The following is a 26671-nucleotide window of genomic DNA, read 5'->3' on the forward strand; positions in this document are numbered from 1 at the left end:
GGTAGGGGAGAAGGAGAGGGAGAGGGAAGGGGGTTCAGTGGCGAAGGATGGAGATGAAAGAGGCGAGGGTCTGAGATAAAGGAAGATTGTCGGGGGGAGAGGGGTTCAGGTGAGGTATGGGGTGATGAAGATGGGAGGTAAGGGGGAAGAGGTTTGGAGGTGGGAGGGAAGTAGGGGGTAGGTAGGTGGGAGGTAGGGGGGAGTTAAGGGAAAGGAAGGGGTGAGGTAAGGGGTAGGAAGGGGGGAGGTAAGGGGTAGGTAGGGGGGAGGGGTGTCCCTGTAGGTCAATCTAATGAGCCAGTTAGAATTGCAAGCTCAGCTCCCTGAGAAAGCCTTTCATATTATACAGAGGAAATAACCTTTTCTGTTATTGCATCCATACAGATGCATTATACCCTGCTGCCACAGCACTCTCCCAGGTAGCACAGCAATCAGGTGTAGCATGCCAGCCTTGTTATCATCACTCTTCCAGGTAGCACTGCAGTCAGGCGTCGCATGCTACCCGTGTTAGCATCACTACCAGGGAGCTCTGAAGTCAGGCGTAGAATGTTAGCATCACTCTCCTAGGTTATATTGCAGTCATGGTGGTTGTGTTTTAATCCATCCATCCCTCCCTCCCTCCCTCCCTCCCTCCCTCCCTCCCTCCCTCCCTCCCCCAGCCTCCCCCTCCCCCTGCTCCTTCTCTGTGCAGGGTAAGACACTACAGAGCAAGTCCCTGCTCAACTCCTACTACTCAGGTACTTCCTGTTTCTGACCGCGTAACGAGGATCGTGTTTTCAATGCATTTAATCTGAAACGTTTATTGATGTCTTGATAACCAGAGCCCTGCTTGCCTCCAACCACATATTGACAGACTTTATCTGCAACTCAATTAATCAGTGAATCATTTCTGTCATACTAATTAAATCTGATTATGCTAAACTACAGCTGGTTATGCTAAGCTATATCTGACGGAGCCTCCATGCTAACTGATTTCCTTTTGTGATTGCAGTGTCCAAGGAGCCTGTTCCTGCTACCACATCTATAGGTAAGAGACTCTCCTCCTCCTCTCCCTCTCCCTCTCCTCCCCTCTCCTGATCCCCCTCTCCTCCCCTCTCCTCCCCTCTCCTCCCCTCTTCCTCATCTCCTCCCCTCTCTTCCCCTCCACTACAAGCTTGAGGGGGGACACTTACAGCACACAAGGCCTGCCATACAGTGCAGCCGTGAGACAGAGGTAGGGAAGGAGAGAGAGAGGTAGGGAAGGAGAGAGAGAGTTAGGGAAGGAGAGTGAGAGGTAAGGAAGGAGAGAGAGAGGTAGGGAAGGAGAGAGAGAGTTAGGGAAGGAGAGTGAGAGGTAAGGAAGGAGAGAGAGAGGTAGGGAAGGAGAGAGAGAGGTAGGGAAGGAGAGAGAGATGGAGAACAGGAAAAAGGGAGGGAGAGAGGCAAGCATGTCCACATCAGAGCCTGTTATTGATTTCCGCAGTAAATTTATACTGTTAGACGTGTGTAAATTGGCCGTAGTACACGCCATAATCATCCAGTTTCACAGTCAATAATTTAGCCTTGCCTATTCATCCTGCCCTGCCACTCTGCTGGAACCGCGGCAGAGACGGGACAAAGGATGCAAAGAGATGGAGAAAAGCATGAAGGGAGATAGAGAAGGAAGGGACGGAGGGAGAGAGGGATAGAGAAGGAAGGGACGGAGGGAGAGAGGGATAGAGAAGGAAGGGACGGAGGGAGAGAGGGATAGAGAAGGAAGGGACGGAGGGAGAGAGGGATAGAGAAGGAAGGGACGGAGGGAGAGAGGGATAGAGAAGGAGATCAACAAAAGGGAGAGAGCGTGGAGGGATGAAACGAGAGGGATTAAGACGGAGGAAGAGAAGGATTTAGAAATGTGGAAGAGAGGGATGAAGGTAGGGCCATGTGTGAGAGAAAGAGAGGACGTCTTGGGGCAGAGAAGGAGCCTGAGAGAGCCTCTCTCAGGTGCCAAGCCTGTCTTAGCTGATCTGCCAGCATGGGAGAGACCCAGCATGGGAGAGACCCAGCTGTTTGTGTCTGCAGTCCTCAGCTCACGCAGGCGTCTGCTGACTCCAAACACAGCAGTCACTCTGTCACAGCTCTCTGACTCCACACACATCTCCTCCTCTCTGACTCCACACACGTCTCTCCTCTCTGACTCTACACGAGTCTCTCCTCCTCTGACTCCACACGCGTCTCTCCTCCTCTGACCCCACACACGTCTCTCCTCTCTGACTCCACACACGTCTCTCCTCCTCTCTGACTCCACACACGTCTTTCCTCCTCTGACTCCACACACGTATCGCCTCCTCTGACTCCACACACGTCTCTCCTCCTCTGACTCCACACGCATCTCTCCTCTGACTCCACACACGTCTCTCCTCCTCTGACTCCACACGCGTCTCTCCTCCTCTGACTCCACACACGTCTCTCCTCCTCTGACTCCACACGCGTCTCTCCTCTCTGACTCCACACGCGTCTCTCCTCTCTGACTCCACACGCGTCTCTCCTCCTCTGACTCCACACACGTCTCTCCTCCTCTGACTCCACACACGTATCTCCTCCTCTCTGACCACACGCGTCTCTCCTCCTCTGACTCCACACGCGTCTCTCCTCTCTGACTCCACACGCGTCTCTCCTCTCTGACTCCACACACGTCTCTCCTCCTCTGACTCCACACGCGTCTCTCCTCCTCTCTGACTCCACACGCGTCTCTCCTCCTCTCTGACTCCACACACGTCTCTCCTCCTCTGACTCCACACACGTCTCTCCTCCTCTCTGACTCCACACGCGTCTCTCCTCCTCTCTGACTCCACACGCGTCTCTCCTCCTCTCTGACTCCACACGCGTCTCTCCTCCTCTGACTCCACACGTGTCTCTCCTCCTCTGACTCTACACACGTCTCTCGTCCTCTGACTCCACACACGTCTCTCCTCCTCTCTGACTCCACACGCGTCTCTCCTCCTCTCTGACTCCACACGCGTCTCTCCTCTCTGACTCCACACACGTCTCTCCTCCTCTGACTCCACACACGTCTCTCCTCCTCTCTGACTCCACACGCGTCTCTCCTCCTCTGACTCCACACGCGTCTCTCCTCTCTGACTCCACACGCGTCTCTCCTCTCTGACTCCACACACGTCTCTCCTCCTCTGACTCCACACACGTCTCTCCTCCTCTGACTCCACACACGTCTCTCCTCCTCTCTGACTCCACACGCGTCTCTCCTCCTCTCTGACTCCACACGCGTCTCTCCTCCTCTCTGACTCTACACACGTCTCTCCTCCTCTGACTCCACACACGTCTCTCCTCCTCTCTGACTCCACACGCGTCTCTCCTCCTCTCTGACTCCACACACGTCTCTCCTCCTCTGACTCCACACACGTCTCTCCTCCTCTCTGACTCCACACGCGTCTCTCCTCCTCTGACTCCACTCGCGTCTCCTCCCCAACTCTTTTCTCCTTTTCCCTTTTTTCCTCTCATCTACTCCAGTCGCCCGGCCTTCTCCTCCTTTCCTCTTCTCCTCTCCCTACCTTCTATACCCTCACCCTCCCTTCTCCTCTCCCTTGGGGGTGATGACTGTGGTTTGAAACAGGTAACCTAATGGCTCATTATGTTGTTCCACTCAGAGAGATGTCCGGCGTGTAGAGACCGTCATTATAGCTAATGGTGGAATTAGAGTAGAGTGGAGCAGAGTAGACTGTGGAACAGCAGAGTACAGGGAAGCTCATGACCGTGTTTTGGTAATGTAACGTTGATAACTGATCTTAATGTGGCATCACTCTTCTTCAGACCCGCTGCTTTGGGCTCTTTAAGTGACTATATGGAACTTCCTGCCCAGACAGGAAGTCAGTGTACCCTGCCCTAACTGAGTGTTAGACTGACAAGTAGCGAACCAGTATTAATCTAGTTAAGCTTCCCCCTTTAGCTAGGATACAGGAGGACTTATATAAGTAGAGACCCAGTCACTCCCTTTTATACCCCCGCCCCCCCACACACACACACACACACACACACGCACACACAAATGGCTAACCTCATTACATGACTAAGTACAGGAGCGAGGTGTTTATCTCTGACTCCTATCAGTAATAATTATGGAGAAGCTCAACTGCGGGGGCTGAGGACTAGTGTAATGAGCACAAGTACTGTACGTACACACACACACAGACATACACACACACACACACACACATGCAGAAACACAGTGCTGATAGAATAGTTGGACAGATATGAATCCCACTTATCCTCGTTGTGTGTGTGTTTACATCACACACAACATGTTACATGTAGATGTTGATGCCAGATGAAGGCCCCTAGCCACCTCCTCCTCCCTCTGTAATCACTCCTGGTCATGTGATCCTAGCATGCAGCCATGACCAGATGGCTCCAGTCTGTCCATGAAGCTCTCTCAGAACCCTGTTTGATCCCTGCAGACCTTTTAGAACCCCATTAGAATGCTAATAGACTCTTTAGAAACTTCATTAGAATGTTGATAGACTCTTTAAAACCCTGTGATAATGCTGGTAGACCCTTTAGAACCCAGTAGGAATGCCGGTATAGAATGCTTTTGGAACCCATTTAGATCCAACAGGGTTTTAACAAGGTTCTCCACAGACACAACCAAAGAACACTTAATACTGGAGAGGAGAGAACACACACACTCAATCACACACACGCACACACACACTCAATAACACGCACACACACACACATTTTCATCCTCTGTTGCAGCATCAGTGTGTTGAGGGAGGCACCTGCTCCCAGGCAGAAGTAATAAGTTTTAAAGATAAATAAGATGCAAATATTAATAAAACATGTGCACTGTTATCTGAGACTATCTAGGTGTTTAATGTCTGTAATTTAGAGAGTTGCTCAGGGGCCGGTCACCTGATTCTTCTCTATGTTCTCTTTATCTCATGGCCAGTCTGAATACATTATCTCTCCTAATTTCTCCTCTCCTCCTCTCCCCCCCTCCCCTCTGTTCCTCCCCTCCAATCCCCTCCTTCCCTCCCCTCTCCTCCACAGACAGCAGTCAGCCCTCCCTGGCCCAGGCCAGCCTGACCCTGCAGGGCTTCCCCTACGGAGGATGTGAGTCTGTGGAGATGTCCTACCAGGCGGGCCAGTTTCAGCCGGCCATCCGTGTGGCCGACCTGCTGCAGCACATCACCCAGATGAAGTGCGGTCAAGGGTACGGCTTCAAGGAGGAGTACGAGGTGAGACCACCTCCTTCACCTCCCTCCTCCCTCCCTCCTCCCCACCCTCCTCCCTTCCTCCACTCCTAACCCCAGATGTACCACCAGACCAAGAGGCCAGGGTTCCAACCCCGGGACAGAACATGCCTAATGTGAACCTGGGGTTCTTATGTGAGAGGTGATAATTTATGGGCAAAGTGAGGAAATGAAATTAATTCTAGAGTTACAATATTGTTTCCTATAAATAATTGTCTATTTAAAAATGTTGATGGTCTTGAAATAGAAATGGTGTCTGTTTCCTAATCCTACCCCTCACCCCTCCTCTCTCTTCCTCCCCTCGCTATCCTCCTCCCCTCCCTATCCTCCTCCCCTCCCTATCCTCCTCCCCTCCTCTCATTCTGATTCCTATCATCTCTCCTGACACACATCAATTATTCACTGGAACAACCATGGTTATTGATGAGGGCAAAAACAAATCAAAACGAAATGAATTCTTGAAAACATCATCCCATCAACTTCCATCTGTCCTTATTGATCAGTACTGTTATCAGTGCAGACACTATGTTCTCTTCTGATCTCTTCCTCTCCTCCTCTTCCTCCTCCTGCCTCCCCAGTGCTGCGTCCCTGCAGACAGTCTTCTTCTCTTCCTCTCCTCCTCTCTTCTCTCCTGCTCCTCTCTTCTCTCCTGCTCCTCCTCTCCTCCTCTCTTCTCTCTTCTCTCCTGCTCCTCCTCTCCTCCTCCTCTCCTCCTCTCTTCTCTCTTCTCTCCTGCTCCTCCTGTCCTCCTCCTCTCTTCTCTCCTGTTCCTCCTGCTCCTCCTGTCCTCCTCCTCTCCTCCTCTCTTCTCTCTTCTCTCCTGCTCCTCTCTTCTCTCCTGCTCCTCCTCCTCTCCTCCTCCCCTATTCTCTCTTCTCTCCTGCTCCTCCTGTCCTCCTCCTCTCCTCCTCTCTTCTCTCTTCTCTCCTGCTCCTCCTCTCCTCCTCCTCTCCTCCTCTCTTCTCTCCTGCTCCTCCTCCCCTCTCTCCTCCTCCTCCTCTCCTCTTCCTCTCTTCCTTCTCTCCTGCTCCTCTACTCCTACACCCCTTCTTCTGCTAGTGCTGTATGTGTGTTGGTAATTAGTAACTCTCCAGGACACACACACACACACGGTCTCCCTCCCACAAACTGGTGTTCCCTGGCTTGCGCTGATAAAGCAGCCGTTGTATGTGTTATTAGAGAGGTATCCATCACAACAGAGCATGACCACTCCTGCCCTCTCTCTCCGGGTGACCACCATCAGCCTCCATACAGGCCCCAGGGTAGAATGAGTGGGGGGGAGGGGGCGGGAGAGGACAGGAGAGAGAGATGGGGTGAGAAAAGGCGAGATAAGAAGACAGAGTTACTGTTCTGTCTCATTGTTTTTCTCTTTCTCTATCTCTCTTTATGTTCCCCTCTCTCTCCCTCTTCTCTCTCCTCTCCATCTTTCTCTCTCCTCTCTCTCTTTATGTCCCCCCTCTCGCTCCATCTCTCTTCTCCATCTCCCATCTCTCTCTCTCTTTCCTCCCCGTCGCCTTTCTTTCTTTCTTTCCTCTCCATCTATCTCCATCTCTCTCTCATCGCCCCCTCCTCACTCTGGGGACCCAGGTTTGTCTGTGGGAGCCTCTCTCATGACATAACTACATTCACTGAGCCTGTACTCAGTCTTGGCCTGTGTGTGTGTGTGCGCAGGCTGTGACTTGTGCTTCCTGGTTGCAGGGTCTGGCTGAGGGGCAGACGGCACCCTGGGAAACCGCCAAGAAGGACGAGAACCGGAGCAAGAATCGCTATGGCAACATCATCGCTTGTGAGTACTGGGGAGACACGAATACAGTTCTGGTTAAATATGTTGAAGTCATACGTGTATGAGACATCTTCTGAGACTCCTTATGCTCCGTCATCAAGATCACTTTGTGGGTGTGTGGGGGTGTGGGTGTGTGAGGGTGGGTGTGGGTGTGTTGTATATAGTATCACAGGAGTCTGCTGGCTAGTGTCTCTCAGACTAATGGTTTTGTTTTGTTCCTATAGAATCCTGTAGGGTTAGTGTTCCTATAGAATCCTGTGGGGTTACTGTTCCTATAGAATCCTGTAGGGTTAGTGTTCCTATAGAATCCTGTAGGGTTAGTGTTCCTATAGAATCCTGTAGGGTTAGTGTTCCTATAGAATCCTGTAGGGTTACTGTTCCTATAGAATCCTGTAGGGTTACTGTTCCTATAGAATCCTGTAGGGTTAGTGTTCCTATAGAATCCTGTGTAGGGTGTGTTAGTGTTGCTGCATGTGCAGAGCAGTCAGACATGTTTGAAGGGAAGTTAGTCTGAGTGGTTGTTTCCCAGACCTCGTAGGAGGGGACTGAAGTGTGCTGGCGGCGGTAGACAGAAGAGGACTGTGCCCTCTCCTGCTGCTCACTGCCTCGTCACAAGCAGGGGAGTCCGGGAAATCAATACCCGTGGTTTTTAACAAGACCACATTTCCCAGGGTGCAGTTGGGTCAAAGCAAGAGCCATTCTCTGCATCTGACAGACAGGAAAGTGAGTCAGACGTGGTCTCTTCTCCTCCATGTTTTATTCATGGGTTATTGGTATTGATTACTGATGAATCCCAGAGTGCAGAGGAGGTATGATATGAACAGAAGTTTAGTTTAGTAACTATATCTCGTAGTCCTGGACACACAACCTGCACTGAGCATCACTCTGGATCAGTAGCCACTCTGCGAGGTGTGCGTTACAGCAAGGCTCTGTGTGGCAGAACATGTTCTGCCATGTTAGTGATGAGCTTTGCCCTGACGCAACCGTGCTCCAACACAGCAGTCTCTCCACCCGGCACTGCGTGCGTAGGCGTGTGTGTGCTTGTGTGGGGCTGTGTGTGTATATGGGCATGTGTGTGTGAGTGTGTGTGTGTGTGTGGGGCCGTGTGTGTCTGTTTGGGCATGTGTGTGTGTGTGTGTGTGTGTGTGCGTGCGTGTGTGCGTGCGTGTGAGTGTGTGCGTGTGTGTGCGTGTGTGGGGCTGTGTGTGTCTGTTTGGGCATGTCTGTGTGAGTGTGTGTGTGCATGTGTGTGTGTGAGAGTGAGTGACGACACTGCTGCGTCGGTGTTAGTGTGTGTCTGACAGCTCTTCCACACACTGCCACTCAGCTCAGCCAGCGGTGATACGACTGGATGCCTTTCACCACCGTCAGGTGCTGCGCTGCAAAGTGCTCTCGGAATAATAAGTGTCCCGCCTGCTCCCTTTCATTAGCTAGAACACAGCGTCGCAGTCCGCCCTCCTCCAGTCCTCCTGAGTGTGTGTGTGTGTGTGAGAGAGAGAGAGACAGAGAGAGAGAAAGAGAGAGAGAAAGAAAGAGAGAGAGCTTGTCAAACCTGCAAGGCTCTTTGCAGAGTTGTTCCTCATATCTTAACTGACATTAATTCCCGACACGTAGCTGGAGAAGCTTCATAGGAGCCCTTGAAGTCTGCAGGATGAGGATTCTGTGAAGTTAACAGGAGCCTGGAGGTTAGCCTTCCCACAATGCTTCACTCTCACCGCTTATTCACCTGCCACAGGAAGGAAGGATGAAAGAAAGGATATGAGGGTGGAGGCATGGAGGAATTTTTAGGGATCATCTGACAGTGAGGCTCTGATTCCAGCAGACTTTAGTCTGTAAACCCTTTCAGCCACCTGGCCCCGCCCACCCCCATCTGGCCCCGCCCACCCCCTTACCAGGCCCCACCCAACCCCCCACCTGACCCTGCCCACCCCCCCACCTGGCCCCGCCCACCCCCCCACCTGGCCCCGCCCATCCCCCCACCTGGCCCCGCCCATCCCCCCACCTGGCCCCGCCCACCACCCCACCTGGCCCCGCCCACCCCCCCACCTGGCCCCGCCCACCCACCCCTACCTGGCCAGATAGATAGCCAGTTAATGAGCAGCTTACTAAGCAATGAGCAGGCTCCTAGCTTATAGCCTAGGAGCCCTCGTATTCGAAGCTACAAACTCTTTATAATGGAGCTGTGAAGAGGTTTTAGCCGTGATGCATCATAACCACGGCTGTCAATCAGATTCTGAGGTTGGAAATACCCATTAAACCGGATGAAAGTGGATGAAACTCCCAGCATGCTTAGCGGCCCAAACAGCTGGAATAAGCATTCTGCTGTTCCTGACAGGGCTGCAGGGTGTTGGCTTACAGAGAGAGGTGTGTACGTGTGTGTGTACCTATGTTAACTGTACATGCTTGTGCGTGTGTGTGTGTGTGTGTGTGTGTGTGTGTGTAATGCCTCATCCAGGCTGACAGTGTGGTGTGATGTTGGGACTGTGGTGAGTACAGGGCTTTAGTGATTACTGTGTGGCTGTGAGTAGTGTTGCCGTGACGCCCTGCAGCAGAGGAAACACCTCGTTCAGCAGCTCAGCCAGGTCTTAATACACACCAGCTCCCAAGCTGCCATGATCCCACTCACTGGCTGCCGAATAACAAACTGAGATTAGGATATTCTGCACATTCAGTCTGTCTGGCGTCCACCTGCACACAGGTCCCGCTGGTTCTCAACCCTATCCAAACACTGTAGAGGGTGGAGTCTCTGAGAGGTAGAGAAAGAGAAGGGGAGAGAGGCAGAGGAGAGAGGGGGGAGAGAGGAGAGAAGAGAGAGATGGAGGGAGACAAGCTGACACAGAGACAGACAGACAGAGTGAGAGAGAGTTACAGAGTTAGAGAGTTAGAGAAAGAGAGAGAGAAAGAGAGAGAGAGAAACGATATTAATGCTTTATTATAATTGTATGGATGTCTGTTTTATGATTGATGATGATTAAGTTCTCTCATGTTTGTTAACTTGCATGAGTTGTCCCTTCACTGTGGACTGCTTTGTCAACGTTGATTAACCTGAACATTCATGCCAATAAAGCATGCTGAACCGAAAAGTGAGATAGAGAACTAAAGACAGTTGATCAGAGGAGTGCCTGGTCTCAGTCAGTAATGACGTGAGGATTGCGTGTGTTATTTGAGATATTTGTTGGCATTTTGAGATGTATTTTTGATGGTGACACGTCATTAGAGAGACGTGTAGAGACGGCAGGGGAGATGGAGAGGGGATGCCATGCAGGAAAGGCCACAGGCTGGAATCGAACCCGGGTCACTGTGGTGAGGCCGGGGTCTACGTGGCATGTGTTCTACCTGGTGAACCACCAGGACACGCTGTGTGTGTGTGTGATGTCTTTGTTTGCTGCCGGAGGCAGAGTAGTGTTAGCCTGGGAGTCTGAAAAACCCTGGGGTATGGAGGGTTAGGGCACTACATACACACACACACACACACACACACACACGCACACACACACACACACACCCTGAGCCTGTGTTGCCCTGCCAGCCTCCATCTCTGGCCTCTGGTCTCGACCCAATTAGAGCCTTCCTCTCTGGGCAGTCGGCCGGCTGCAGCCCCCTTCAGCCTGCGTCTCCAGGCTTAATTACCTCTGTCTCTCTGCTACTGCACTCTGTGTGTGAGAGAGACTGTGTGTGTGTGTGTGTGTGTGTGTTAGAGAGAGAGACTGTGTGTGTGTGTGTGTGAGAGAGAGACTGTGTGTGTGTGTGTGTGTGTGTGTGTGTGAGAGAGAGACTGTGTGTGTGTGTGTGTGTGTGTGTGTGTGTGTGTGTGTGTGTGTGTGTGTGTGTGTGTGTGAGAGAGAGAGACTGTGTGTGTGTGTGTGTGTGTGAGTGTGTGTGAGAGAGACTGTGTGTGTGAGTGTGTGTGAGAGAGACTGTGTGTGTGAGTGTGTGTGAGAGAGACTGTGTGTGTGAGTGTGTGTGAGAGAGACAAACAGGCATGCGTGCTTACATCCCTTGGTCTCTTCAGTTCAGTTCAGAAAAGGCTTGGTATACATTTGTGAACATTGTCAAAGTAGATTGTATGATTGTATGATGAGATTGTACAATGTGTGTGTGTGTGTGTCCGTGTGAACGTACATGTGTGTGTGTGTGTCCTCTCCTGGGTGAGTGTAACTTCAGACCTGGTGTTTGTGGATATCTGACCCCACAGACGACCAGACCAGGGTGAGGCTGCAGCTGCTGGAGGGGGAGCCCCACTCCGACTACATCAACGCCAACTACATCGACGTGAGTCACCCAGCATCTGGACTGATCTAGCATGGTGTTTATCTATCATACCAGCATCTGGACTGATCTAGCATGGTGTTTATCTATCATACCAGCATCTGGACTGATCTAGCATGGTGTTTATCTATCATACCAGCATCTGGACTGATCTAGCATGGTGTTTATCTATCATACCAGCATCTGGACTGATCTAGCATGGTGTTTATCTATCATACCAGCATCTGGACTGATCTAGCATGGTGTTTATCTATCATACCAGCATCTGGACTGATCTAGCATACTGTTTATCTACCAAACCAGCATCTGGACTGATCTAGCATACTGTTTATCTACCATACCAGCATCTGGACTGATCTAGCATACTGTTTATCTATCATCCCAGGATCTGGACTGATCTATCATAGTGTTTATCTATCATCCCAGCATCTGGACTGATCTATCATAGTGTTTATCTACCATACTAGCATCTGGACTGATCTAGCATACTGTTTATCTATCATCCCAGCATCTGGACTGATCTAGCATGGTGTTTATCTATCATACCAGCATCTGGACTGATCTATCATAGTGTTTATCTATCATACCAGCATCTGGACTGATCTATCATAGATCATACTGGATCTATTATAGTACCTGTCTATCATAGTGTTTATCTATCATAGATCATACTGGATCTATTATAGTACCTGTCTATCATAGTGTTTATCTATCATAGATCATACTGGATCTATTATAGTACCTGTCCATCATAGATCCTGTGTTAGATGTGTACAATCATAGTACATATCTATCATAGTATATATCTATGTAGTATACGTTAGTGTTTATATCCATGTAGTATACGTTAGTGTTTATATCCATGTAGTATACGTTAGTGTTTATATCCATGTAGTATACGTTAGTGTATATATCCATGTAGTATACGTTAGTGTATATATACATGTAGTATACGTTAGTGTTTATATACATGTAGTATACGTTAGTGTATATATACATGTAGTACACGTTAGTGTATATATCCATGTAGTATACGTTAGTGTATATATACATTTAGTACACGTTAGTGTATATATACATGTAGTATACGTTAGTGTATATATACATTTAGTACACGTTAGTGTATATATCCATGTAGTATACGTTAGTGTATATATCCATTTAGTATATATACAACGACCTCAGTCGTTAAATGACTGTTTGTGTTCTACAGGGGTACCACAGACCCAGACACTACATCGCTACTCAAGGTAACCCAGACATAGTGTGTGTGTGGCTGGGGGAGGGGGGGGGGGGGTGTTGTGTGTGTGTGTGTGTGTGTGGCTGGGGGAGGGGGGGGGGTGTTGTGTGTGTGTGTGTGTGTGTGTGTGGGTGGGGGGGGGGGGGGGGGGGGGATATCCACCAGTGCTGTAAAAGCCAACATTTAGCACAGTTGGTTCTCTGACCAGAAAAGACTTATCTGTAATTGATCGTAGACACTTTTACAGGCTACAGAGTTGACTGTGTGCTAAAGTGTCTCTGTGTGTGCGCAGGTCCCATGCAGGAAACAGTGAGAGATTTCTGGAGGATGATCTGGCAGGAGAACACTGCGAGCATCGTCATGGTTACCAACCTGGTTGAGGTGGGCAGGGTGAGTACAGGGAGGGAGGGAAGGAGGGAAGGAGAGAAGGAGGGAAGGAGGGAGGGAGGGAGGGAGAGAGGGTGTGTGGAGAGAGATGGGAGGAGAAGGATTAGAGGAGGAAGAGACAAAACTCTGATGATGTTGCCAACAACAACAACAGGAGAGAGAGAGAGAGAGAGAGAGAGAGAGAGAGAGAGGGAGAGGGAGAGGGAGAGGGAGAGGGAGAGGGAGAGGGATTCCTGTGTGGCAGAAAACTCTCAATGAAGGGATCTTAAAGCTGCTCCCTGCTGATTATATGAACAGGTCGTCTTGCAGTAGCATAGTGCACAGGTGAGGTGTGTGTGTAACAGGGTGTGTGAGTCCAGGTGAAGTGTGTGTAACAGGGTGTGTGTGTGTGTTCAGGTAAAGTGTGTGCGCTACTGGCCTGATGAGACAGAGATCTACGGCGACATCAAGGTCACACTGATAGAGACAGAACCTCTGGCTGAATACGTCATCCGAACCTTTACTGTACAGAAGGTAAGCATGCACATCACACACACACACACACACATCACAGACTGCCAGATACAGCAGATTTATCTGAGAGTATTGTAGTTCTACTCTGAGCTGTAATGGGCCCAGAGAAGACTCTATTGTAGTTCTACTCTGAGCTGTAATGGTCCCAGTGTAGACTCTATTGTAGTTCTACTCTGAGCTGTAATGGTCCCAGTGTAGAGTCTATTGTAGTTCTACTCTGAGCAGTAATGGTCCCAGTGTAGACTCTATTGTAATTCTACTCTGAGCTGTAATGGTCCCAGTGTAAACTCTATTGTAGTTCTACTCTGAGCTGTAATGGTCCCAGTGTAGACTCTATTGTAGTTCTACTCTGAGCGATAGCAGACATTAGAGGCCGCCCCCAGCTTGAAGCTCATCTTTCTGCTTGGTTTCTCTGAGCAAGCTGCTTACGCCAACAACACAACACTATGTCACCAACTCTCTCTGAGCAATTAATCCATCTGTTCTACAAGCCCACCCCTCCTCCCTGCCTGACGCAGAGCTGGAGGGGAGGGAGAGGAGGGAGAGGAGGGAGGGAGAGGAGGGGAGGAGGGAGGGAGGGAGGGAAGGAAAACAGGGATATAGAGACAGAGAAATAACTTTTCTTTCGAAGTCACAGCACATCACAACCTTAATTCCTGCTTTACAAGGTCTGGCACCCACTCTGCACAAGTTCACACTTCAGATGTGCCCACACACACACATACACACACATACTCAACTAGAGCGTAGTAAATTGTGTTAATTGCAGGAATAATGGGAGTGGAGATTATATGAAAGGCTTTATTAATGACAACTCCAAGCAGATTATAGTCCTGCTCCTCAGGCAGTTAGTTTCCTAATCTCTAGAGAAGAAGTCGCACCAGAGCCCACTGCCTTGGCAGCCGCAAGCACACACACAGACACTCACACGCACACACACAGACACTCACACGCACACACACAGACACTCACACGCGCACACACATGCATACATGCACACCCACACCCATACACACACATACAGATCCACACACACACACACATACAGATCCACACACAGACACACACATTCACACACACACGCACACACACATGCAGGTGGCTATAGTTCATTAGCTAGCCAGCCAGACATGCAGGTTTACTCTGAGCTGCAGGGGCTGCCTGTGATCACAGCCATCTGACTGGTGGAACTGGGTTAAGGGTTAAAACATTCACTTTGATTCTATTACCCTGTGTGTTGGTTTACCTCTCAGACTTCAAACTGTTATAGACCTGCTCTAGGACAGGATATAATAAAGATTGTGTGTGGATCTGTGTGTGTGTGGATCTGTATGTGTGTGGATCTGTATGTGTGTGTGGATCTGTATGTGTGTGTGGATCTGTGTGTGTGGATCTGAATGTGTGTGTGTGTGTGTATCTGTGTGTGTGTATCTGTGTGTGTGTGTGTATCTGTGTGTGTGTGTGGATCTGTGTGTGTGTGGATCTGTGTGTGTGTGTGCGTGTGTTTCTCTTCCCAGAAGGGCCACCATGAGATCCGTGAGATCCACCAGTTCCACTTCAGCAGCTGGCCGGACCACGGTGTTCCCTGCTACGCCACCGGCCTGCTGGGCTTCATCCGCCAGGTCAAGTTCCTCAACCCTCCAGAGGCCGGGCCCATCGTGGCTCACTGCAGGTGGGTCCACTGCACACACTGCATACCGCACACTGCATACCGTACACTGCATACCGCACACTGCATACCGCACACTGCATACTGCGCACTGCATACCACACACTACATACTGCACACTGCATACCGCACACTGCATACTGCGCACTGCATACCACACACTACATACCGCACACTGCATACTGCACACTGCATACCACACACTGCATACCGCACACTACATACCGCACACTGCATACCGCACACTGCACACTGCATACCACACACTGCATACCGCACACTGCACACTGCATACCGCACACTGCATACCACACACTGCATACCACACATTGCATACCGCACACTGCATACCGCACACTGCACACTGCATACCACACACTGCATACCGCACACTGCACACTGCATACCGCACACTGCACACTGCATACCGCACACTGCATACCACACACTGCATACCACACACTGCATACCACACACTGCATACTGCGCACTGCACACCACACACTGCATACCACACACTGCATACCACACACTGCATACTGCGCACTGCACACCACACACTGCATACCACACACTGCATACCACACACTGCATACCACACACTGCATACTGCGCACTGCACACCACACACGGCACACTGCATACCACACACTACATACTGCACACCACACACTACATACTGCACACTGCATACCTCATACTGCACACTACATACCACACACTGCATACCACACACTACATACTGCATACCACACACTACATACTGCACACTGCATACCGCACACTGCATACTGCACACCACATGCTACTGATGATGCCGGGTGTAGCAGAGTCTGCTGCTCTGTTCCTTACACAGGTGACTCACACACACACACACACACACACAGAACACACACCTGCTTTGATTACTGGCGCCCCTGTCTCCTCTGTCCCCTGTAGATGACTGTAATCTTTCATCTTTGCTGGAGAATGAATGAGCACTGAAAGACAAGGGCCTCTCTTCCCCCCTCCTCCCTCCTCCTCCCCCCTCTCCTGCTCCTTGCTTCGCTACCCTCCAACTTCTTCCTCCTCTCCTCTCCTCCATCTTCTTTCCCGAGAGAAGCAGGGTACAGGGGGGGGAGAGGGGGAGGAGAGGAGGGGTGTGTGGAGACAATGAGTTGTGACAAGGAGAGGCTGCTAAATGGTACAATGCAATTTCACATTTGGCTCCAGCCCTCCAAACCGTGTTGACGTGACTGGGTCTCTTTCAGAAGGGATTATCTCCTGGGTCACACCCTCCTCTCCTTCACTCACACCCTCCTTTCATTCACTCTTACATCCCTCTCTTCCACCCTCCTGTCCTTCAACAGGAAGTGATGTGAGGTTTTAGGTGCTAGCGAGCGTAGCTAACAGGAAGTGATGTTAGGTCTGGTATGCTAGCGATCATCGCTAACAGGAAGTCATGTGAGGTGCGTGGTGCTAGCGGGCATCTCTAAATCTAACCCTAAATTCAAAAATGAGTGTTAAGGTTATGGAAACGGCTGACATTAAGCCTAAATCAACAACAGGGTTACGGTCAGGTGTGGTAGCAGAGTCAGGATCAGCATTAGTGATGGCCATAACCTAATCCCTAAGTCTAACCCTAACCCTAAATTCAAAAATTAGGGTTAGGGTTAGGAAAACGGCTGACCTTATGCCTAAACCAACAACAGGGTTACGGTCAGGTGTGGTAGCAGAGTCAGGATCAGCATTAGTGATGGCCATAACCCAATCCCTAAGTCTAACCCTAACCTTAAATTCAAAAATTAGGGTTAGGGTTAGGAAAACGGCTGAACTTATGTCTAAACCAACAACAGGGTTACGGTCAGGTGTGGTAGCAGAGTCAGGATCAGCATTAGTGATGGCCATAACCCAATCCCTAAGTCTAACCCTAACCCTAAATTCAAAAATTAGGGTTAGGGCTCAAACGGCTCACCTTATCATTAAACCAACAACATTTCAATATAACAAGTCATTATGGCCTTTGGAAAAAATGTTTTTTTGGGGGGAGGTGGGGTCGTGCATTATAGACCCCTGTGCCTAAGCTTTTGTCCTTAATGGCAATTTTTCCCCTTACTACTTTTACTTTTATACTTTAAGTAGTTTTGAAACCAGTGCTTTCGTGGGGTCTCACCTTAACTGTGGTCCCACAGGGTGTTTCCTCGTTATTAATAGCTGCGTTTGACATGAACCGACTTCATGCATCTCTGCAGCCGGCTGCAGGCGGCTGACTTGAAACAGTGAATTCTGGTTAGACTTTTTGTCCGACTTGAGACGGCGCCGAGGCTAGGTCACTGACGTAGCCATCAAAGTACATTTAGATTTAGTCATTCAGCAGACGCTCTTATCCAGAGCGACTTACAGTAAGTACAGGGACCTTCCCCCGAGGCAAGTAGGGTGAAGTGCCTTGCCCAAGGACACAACGTCATTTGGTACAGCCGGGAATCGAATCGGTAACCTTCAGATTACTAGCCCGACTCCTTGACCGCTCAGCCACCGCTCCCCTTACCGTGAGTACCGTGAGATCGATTCGAGAACTGCCGGCCGTGTAGCCGAGCGCATTTTCTCAAGAGCAACTGCACGGGTGCCAGCGAGCATGGCTAACAGGAAGTGATGTGAGGTGCGTGGTGCCAGCGAGCATGGCTAACAGGAAGTGTGTCCCCAGCGCGGGCGCGGGCCGGACGGGCTGCTTCATGGCGGTGGACATCATGTTGGACATGGCGGAGAACGAGGGCGTGGTCGACATCTTCAACTGCATCCGAGAGCTGCGGTCACAGAGGGTCAACATGGTGCAGACGGAGGTACGGTGTGTGTGTGGGGAGGGAGTGTGTGTGGGGGGGAGTGTGTGTGGAGTGTGTGAGGATGTTCTTCTTGAACAGCCTGAGCAGCTATATATGGCAGCAGTGCCGTTAATGGGTTCTGGGGGCAAGTTGTCAGTTTAAAAGCACTTTTCAAATATAATCGTATACAAATAATTTAATCTTTTAAAAGGTTGGGAGTGTGTCTGTCTGTCTGTGTGTGAGGACATCACCACAGTCAGTGCTGATGTCACTAGTGCTGATGTCATCCCGTGCAGGAGCAGTATGTGTTTGTGCATGACGCCATCTTGGAGGCGTGTCTGTGTGGGAACACGGCCATCCCAGTGTGTGAGTTCAGAGCGGTCTACTACAACATCAGCAGGCTGGACCCCCAGACAAACTCCAGCCAGATCAAAGATGAGTTCCAGGTGAGTCTGTCTGTCTTTCTACCTGTCTGTCTATTTACCTGTCTGTCTGTCTACCTGTATGTCTGTGTGTCTTCCTGTCTGTCTACCTGTCTGTCTGTCTACCTGTCTGTCTGTCTGGAAGGGGAGAAGTCGGGGTTGGGGTGAGGCAGGGTCATCATGCCCCTCCTCTAGACACCATGTGAGACAGAGACCCAGTATAACTTCTCCCCCCCCCCCCCCCCCCCCCCCCCCAGACCCTGAACATCGTGACCCCTCGGGTGCGTGCAGAGGACTGCAGTGTGGGGCTCCTGCCCAGAAACCAGGAGAAGAACCGGAGCATGGACGTCCTGTCGGCCGACCGCTGCCTGCCCTTCCTCATCTCTGTAGACGGAGAGAGCTCCAACTACATCAACGCTGCTCTCATGGACGTACGTGCACACGTACACCACACACACAGATATATACACATACACACATATGCACCACACACAGATATATATACACACACACAGATATATACATATACAAACACATACACACAGGCATACACACACATACAGCTACACACAGACAGACACACACACACACACACACACAGAGTGGTGTATGAAGTGTGTGTCTGTGTTGCAGAGCCACAAGCAGCCGGCAGCCTTCATCGTGACACAGCACCCGCTCCCCAACACGGTGGCAGACTTCTGGAGGCTGGTGTTCGACTACAACTGCTCCTCTATCGTCATGGTGAACGAGATGGACGCTGCACAGGTGCTCAAACAACGTGTGTGTGTGTAACGTGTGTGTGTGTAGCTCTGTCTACCGTACTGGTGTGTGTGGTTAACATGTGTACGTGTGTATATATTACGTGTGTGTACAACTGTCTCCAGTACTGAAGTGTGTGTGTGTGTGTGTGTGTGTGTGTGTGTAGCTCTGTCTCCAGTACTGGCCTGAGAAGAGCTCCTGTTGCTATGGACCAATCCAGGTGGAGTTCATCTCCGCTGACATCGATGATGACATCATCAACCGCATCTTCAGGATCTGCAACATGGCGCGGGTAGGTGATGGTGATGATGATGATGATGATGATGGTGGTGGTCATCGTGGTGATGATGATGGTGATGATGATGGTGGTGATGATGGTGATGATGATGGTGATGATGGTGATGATGGTGCTGATGATGATGATGATGATGATGATGATGGTGGTGATCGTGGTGATGATGATGATGATGATGATGGTGATGGTGATGATGATGGTGGTGATGATGATGGTGGTGATGGTGATGATGATGATGGTGATGATGATGGTGGTGATGATGATGGTGGTGATGGTGATGATGATGGTGATGATGATGGTGGTGATTATCTCTCCACAGCCCCAGGATGGTTATCGTCTGGTGCAGCACTTCCAGTTCATTGGCTGGCCGGGCTACCGGGACACGCCCCTGTCCAAGCGTTCGCTGCTGCAGCTGGTGCGCCGGCTGGGGAAGTGGCAGGAGCAGTATGATGGAGGAGACGGACGCACTGTGGTGCACTGCCTGTACGTGCACACACACACACACACACTGTGGGGGCACTGCCTGTACGTGCACACACACACACTGTGGGGCACTGCCTGTACGTGCACACACACACACACTGTGGTGCACTGCCTGTACGTGCACACACACACACACACTGTGGGGCACTGCCTGTACGCACACAAACACACACACTGTGGGGCACTTCCTGTACGGACACACACACACACTGTGGGGCACTGCCTGTACGCACACACACTGTATATACATACACACACACTATACACACACACTGTGGTGCACTGCCTGTACGCACACACTATATATCCACACACACACTATACACACACACACACCATGGTGCACTGCCTGTACGCACACACACACACACTATATATACACACACACACAAACAATATACATATATACACACACCTGCACAATATACATACACACACATACATATATATATCCACCCACGCAGGGTACCTAATGGAGCATATAATAACCCTAGTAAAGAGGAAGTAGTGGATCCATACTCAACTCCTATAATAATACTGAGTAGTCCTGGCTCCACTCATGTGTGCTGCCCACTGGCCTAAACCAAACAACCTCACTAACAGCTCACTGCCTCCACCAATCAGCTTCCTCCGTAACAGTTCACTGGAGCTCATCCAATCAGCTGGCCACTGATTTCTCACACGCGTGCGTGTGCCTGTGAGTGTGTCTGTATGTGCATGTGCGTAGGTATGTGTGTACATATAAGTATGACGTGTGTGTACCTGTGTGTACGTGTGTGAGTGTGTACCTGTGTGTGTGTGTGTGTGTGTGTGAAGGGTTCTAATTTTAGACTTTCTTTCTTCAATCAATCAAATGTCCACAGTTTGCATTATGATGAAAACACATGGTCTAATCCCCCCTCCCCCCCCTCCCCCCCAGGACTGGTGGGGGCCGCAGCGGGACGTTCTGTGCGATCTGCAGCATCAGTGAGATGATCCAGCAGCAGAACATTGTAGACGTGTTCCACACCGTCAAGACGCTACGCAACAACAAGACCAACATGGTGGAGACCATGGTGAGGACCACACACACTAGTTAAACACACACTTATCTACACACATCACTTATCTACACACATACACCATTTATACATACACACACACACTACTTATACACTCACACACAAGTTATATACACACACATGTGCATGCACACACACACACGAACACAACATCTTAGACACGCCCTCTCACACACCATAATGCTGTTGGAGTGAGGCCGGTTTAGTCGCAGTAAGACACAGCTGCTCGTACACACCAGTCAGCACAGAGACCCACTGTGTGTGTGTGTGTTGGAGTGTGTGTGTGTGTTGGAGTGTGTGGGAGTGTGTGTGTGTGTGTGTTGGAGTGTGTGTGTGTGTGTGTGTTGGAGTGTGTGTGTGTGTGTGTGTGTGTTGGAGTGTGTGTGTGTGCTGTGTGGTTAACCCTGCTGTGTTTGTCCCTCTACAGGAGCAGTATAAGTTCTGCTATGAGGTAGCACTGGAGGCTCTCAGCTCCTTCTGATTGGCTACCTCAACGCCAGGACACGCCTATTGCATGGACGCCCTCTGTGTGTGTGTGCGCTCATGTGTGTGTGTGTGTGTGTGTGTGAAAGTGTGTGCATGTGTTTTAAAAGCAAAGAAACACATTTTGTACAGAAGAGTCCAGCCTGTGAAGGAGGACCCCCCCCCCCCCCCCGCTTGTATAAAAAATCGCCGAAGATTCAACACTTCAGACCAAGCTCTTCTTTCTCCTGTGTCCTGTGATGTGATCTTGTACAGTATTTCCTTTTTCGGTATACGCCTTGAATGTGTTTCGCTTTATGTAAATATATACAGACAGACAGGATAGACAGGCAGACAGGTAGTCCGAAAGACATACATACAGACAGACAGACAGACAGACAGGTAGCCCGTCCAATAGTCAGTAAGACAGCCTTACAGACAGACGGTCAGGCTCACGACTCGGCCTGTTCTTGAGAGAGGCTGGTAAACTACCAAACTGACAAAGAGCTGACATGTTGAAATATCTGAGACAGTGAGTTTTGTGGTTCCTGAATCAACATCTTTTCTCCCTCACATATGATGACCACTGAACGGAGGATTCCATTCCGATTCCTCCCCGATTTCACCCTGATAACAGTCTGATTTTTCCCCTGATTACATCCGGATTCATCTCTGATTCCTCCTTGATTACATTATGATTACATCCTGATTATATGCTGACCAGACCCAGTGAGATATGTTGTTTGTTACATTCATTTATATAGTGCCATATATCCAGACCTTGAAGATACAGTACTAGCAGGAAGCAAAGAGAGCAGCGAGCCAGATGAGAAGGAGAGAGAAGAGAGGAGAGGAGGAGAGACGAGAGGAGAGACGAGAGGAGGAGGAGAGAGGAGAGGAGGAGAGACGAGAGGAGGAGAGAGGAGAGGAGGAGAGACGAGAGAGGAGAGGAGGAGAGACGAGAGGAGGAGAGACGAGAGGAGGAGGAGAGAGGAGAGGAGGAGAGACGAGAGGAGGAGGAGAGAGGAGAGGAGGAGGAGAGAGGAGAGGAGGAGAGACGAGAGGAGGAGGAGACGAGAGGAGGAGAGCTGTATGTCAGGGAGGTTGTGATAGTGAGTGGATTGTGTCATCACAGGACCAGGAGCCTCTGTGTTGTAGTTCTAAAAGAATGAAGGATGAACAAAATATTTTGTTTATTTTTTGACAAACTTTTTTTGTGGACTTTAATTGGCTGTCCACATCTCTGATGTCTGTTTTATATTCTTTGTTTATGAATTTGTAAATGTTTGATTTGATTTGTCTAGCAGTGCTCTGTAGATCTGGTGGTCGCCATGGTGTTATGTTGTTTAAAATGTGAAAATATTAAATAAAGGGACCAAAATGAATCTATTCTTTTTTTCCCAGTACTTTTGCACTGATAGAAATATGATAATCATAATAATAATATACTTTACCATCATTAAAGTGAAATAAATACACAATCAATGATTGATCAGAATGCTGCTGATTCTGCAGCACCTTGTGTGAAGGGTCAGGGGTCACCCTGGAGACCGTAACACAATCATGCAGATAATCACCTATACCTTTTTGTGATGTGTGTAGGTCTGTGTGTGTGTGTGTGTGTGTTCTCATTGGGATGCAAAGGGCTCTATGTAGCGCCATGTTTTAATATTGTGTTTTTAATCAATGACACGCACTCCACACACACCACACACACACCCTCCACAGTCTCAGACCTTGGCACACCAGAGCTGCTCAGCTTCAGGACACGTCTGTGCTCAGTAATGAGAGGGTCAGATTGGCCCATTTCATTTGCTCTCACTGAAATGTGATTATTTAGCAGAGAGGGTGTAATATGCCGGCTGTAACCAGAGTAACGGGGCATTAGAGAGGCTCATGAATCTTCCTGAAGGATACAGCTCAGACTGTTATGGCAGCCACGGAAACCGTCTGTTGCCACGGGAAGCAGAGTCCGTTGTCACGGCGACGGTCAGACCCCCACCGGGTCTCCAACCTTCCGTGTGGTTGGGTGTGTCGTGACCTACGTACGTTTGGCTTCTGCTGAGATCTTGCAGACGGCTCTGCTCGAACCGGCCAATCAGAGAGTAGTTTTGTTTGATTACATCTATGAGCTCTGGTCTCATCTCTGTGACACTGCTTCCTGTCTCTGTGACACTGCTTCCTGTCTCAAATAGAAGGGATCAGAATGATGTGAAGGGGCCATGTTTGACACGAAAGGCTTTTGTCAGACACAAAGGGGTTCTATCTGACTTATGTTATTACACTGGTATTATGTTGTTATTACACAATTGTTACACTGTTATTATGTTGTCATTACACTGTTGTCACACTGTTAAGCTATTTTTACAAGCAATCTCACAGAGGGCTTCACATAGAACCAAACCCCTCAACCAACATAAACCCTCAAGGAAGACAATGAAAAATTCAAAGAAAAACTAATTTGAGAATATATTTAGCCTGTGCAGAACACAGGCTAAACATAGTCATACAACAGGGAAGTGTCAATGGGTGTTGAAACACAGAAATCCAAAGTTCAACTCGGGTCAGAGTTGGCGAATGTCAGTTTAAGCAGTGGAAGCCACAGGTCTGGGGGCGTGTGATTGGTGCAGCATCACAGGACAGGGCTGGGGGCGTGTGATTGGTGCAGCATCACAGGACAGGGTTGGGGGCATGTGATTGGTGCAGCGTCACAAGACAGGCAGGTAGATAGATGGACAGGAAGGGATCAGGAACTTCCTGTTGTCAGTCAAAGGAGATCAATGTCCACTTGGCGACTTTATCTGTAATACAAAATGTTTAAACTAAACGCAGCCCACTGGCCTAAACCAAAAAACCTCACTAACAGCTCACTGCCTCCACCAATCAGCTTCCTCCGTAACAGTTCACTGGAGCTCATCCAATCAGCTGGCCACTGATTTCTCACACACGTGCTTGTGCGTGTGAGTGTGTCTGTATGTGCATGTGCGTAGGTATGTGTGTACATATAAGTATGACGTGTGTGTACCTGTGTGTACCTGTGTGTACCTGTGTGTACCTGTGTGTACCTGTGTGTACGCGTGTGTGAGTGTGTGTGAGTGTGTGAAGGGTTCTAATTTTAGACTTGCTTTCTTAAATCAAATGTCAACAGTTTGCATTGTTATGAAAACACATGGTCTAATCCCCCTGTGCAATTACACTGCTATTACACTGTTGTTATACTGTTGTTACACTTATTACACTGTTATTATGTTATTACACTATTGTTTCACTGTTATTATATATCTGACATGAAAGGGTTCTGTTTGATATAAAAGGGTTCTATCTGACATGAAATGGTTCTATCTGATATGAAAGGGTTCTATCTGACATGAAATGGTTCTATCTGATATAAAAGGGTTCTATCTGACACAAAATGGTTCTATCTGATATGAAATTGTTCTATCTGATGTGAGATGGTTGTACATTTACATTTAGTCATTTAGCAGACGCTCTTATCCAGAGCGACTTACAGTAAGTACAGGGACATTCCCCCCGAAGCAAGTAGGGTGAAGTGCCTTGCCCAAGGACACAACGTCAGTTTGCATGACCGGGAATCGAACTGGCAACCTTCTGATTACTAGCCCAATTCCCTCACCGCTCAGCCACCTGACTCCCTGGTTGTATCTAAAACCGTTATTTAGTAGGTGCTCCCGTAGGAAAGGTTTGGTTTGGAGTACAGTTTGGGGGATGGGCAGTGTGTGTGGGCATAAGGTGTAGAGGGTGTATGTATTAGTGAGTGTGTACATGTGTGCAAGGTAGAGGATATGTGTGTGTAAGGTGTGTGTGTGTTTCAGCAGGTCCAGCCTGTCAGCAGTTTTCATCTATATTTAACGAAGCTTCTCTTCCTGATCTCTGGTTGCTGGTTTGATCTTCGTTGTCCCTGTCCGCCTTCCGGCCCAGGATGGACTCATCGCTGCCACGCCCCGGGATCCCCTCACCGCTCACCAACATGAAAGAAAGAAGATGGGAAGAAAAAGAAAGAAAGAAAAAGATTGAAATAAAGATTAAAAAGATGAATCTGAATAATCCCAATCAGTGATATCACACACGACAGTAGAACTGAGCCAGCAGAATGATCTCATTTGCCCTCTCTCTCTCTCTCTCTCTCTCTCTCTCTCTCTCTCTCTCTCTCTCTCTCTCTCTCTCTCTCTCTCTCTCTCTCTCTCTCTCTCTCTCTCTCTCTTCTGTTCTCTCCTCTCTCTCTCTGTCTCCCTCTCTCTACATCTCCCTTTCTCTGTCTCCCTCTGTCTGCATCTCCCTCTCTCTGTCTATCTCATAATCTCTTTTACTCTCTAGTTACAACCCTAACCCTAGCTATAGACCACTGGTGTATGTTATTGACAGTCGTCCAAATTCCGCTAAATACAAATGGCATGTAAAAGATGCCACTGCAGAATTAAATAATCAGAATGAAATAATCCCCTCCTTTATACCAGAAATCTGTTTTTTCCCTTTTCAAATTTTCTCAAAGATGTTCAGCAAGGGTGAAGTCTTCCACCGGACCACAGGTACGTTAGTTCTCTTTGCTGTTCCCCCAGACCACAGGTACGCCTGGCCAAGCTTCCACTTGTGTTCAGGATCACCTCTGGAAGCCAACTGGACAGTCAAACCTCTCTGTCACTGTTCGACTGGGGCGCTGCAGGTACATTCCAGACTCGGCTGGGCCCAAACCAGGTCTGCAGAACGCAGTTCCATCCCATAAATGATGTCAGCTTGGCACACAGGTGTTCTGCTGCAGTGGTGACTTCAGGGCTGTCTCTGTTTGCTTTGCATGGAGATGATTTGCTTTCTGAAAGTCTCAGAGAGCTTCGCTCTGCCCCCAGCTCTGCCGAGAGTTGGTGCAGGGAAACACTTTCAGCACTCAAGAGAACAACTTGTCCTCGAAACGCTTCGCTTAGTTCCTTCGACATGAATGCAAGAGGTGTTTCAAAGGATGTCCCTTCTTCAAAAGCCCTAACAGGAGCATTGCTAGAAACAAGATCTTTAAAATAACAGAACCGATATATGATGTTAACCGTTAAAACACAACTACAAGTCACGTGTTTGCTAGGATGTTAGTGTTTGAAATATGTGCAGCATTGTCCACTTTTTGAAAATGTATAAGCAAATGTAATGTGTGTGTGTTTAGTGTGTCATGTGTATGTGTGATGTTTGTGTGGTGTGTGATGTGTATGTGTGGTGTGTGATGTGTGTGTGTGTGTGTGGTGTGTGATGTGCGTGTGGAATGTGTGTGTGGTGTGTGTGTGTGTGATGTGTGTTGTGTGGT

At 49.2% G+C, this 26671-nt stretch overlaps 1 protein-coding gene across 1 annotated transcript in view; it reads left to right on the forward strand.

The window, feature by feature from the left end:
• ptprt (protein tyrosine phosphatase receptor type T) overlaps window positions 1-21385 on the forward strand; it is a 64352-nt gene extending 42967 nt beyond the window's left edge. The window contains exons 14-30 of the mRNA XM_067236479.1: window positions 660-737; window positions 992-1027; window positions 5023-5210; window positions 6924-7011; window positions 11195-11280; window positions 12491-12527; window positions 12810-12907; window positions 13301-13417; window positions 14935-15089; window positions 17770-17905; window positions 18181-18330; window positions 18564-18737; window positions 18940-19071; window positions 19232-19357; window positions 19680-19843; window positions 20763-20898; window positions 21332-21385. Of these exons, the coding sequence (XP_067092580.1) occupies window positions 660-737; window positions 992-1027; window positions 5023-5210; window positions 6924-7011; window positions 11195-11280; window positions 12491-12527; window positions 12810-12907; window positions 13301-13417; window positions 14935-15089; window positions 17770-17905; window positions 18181-18330; window positions 18564-18737; window positions 18940-19071; window positions 19232-19357; window positions 19680-19843; window positions 20763-20898; window positions 21332-21385 (1955 nt within the window). The remainder of the gene's footprint in view (window positions 1-659; window positions 738-991; window positions 1028-5022; window positions 5211-6923; window positions 7012-11194; window positions 11281-12490; window positions 12528-12809; window positions 12908-13300; window positions 13418-14934; window positions 15090-17769; window positions 17906-18180; window positions 18331-18563; window positions 18738-18939; window positions 19072-19231; window positions 19358-19679; window positions 19844-20762; window positions 20899-21331) is intronic.
• The last annotated feature ends 5286 nt before the right edge of the window (window positions 21386-26671 follow it).

The sequence above is a fragment of the Osmerus mordax genome, chromosome 1, assembly GCF_038355195.1.
Source record: "Osmerus mordax isolate fOsmMor3 chromosome 1, fOsmMor3.pri, whole genome shotgun sequence".
Classification (NCBI taxonomy): Eukaryota; Metazoa; Chordata; class Actinopteri; order Osmeriformes; family Osmeridae; genus Osmerus; species Osmerus mordax.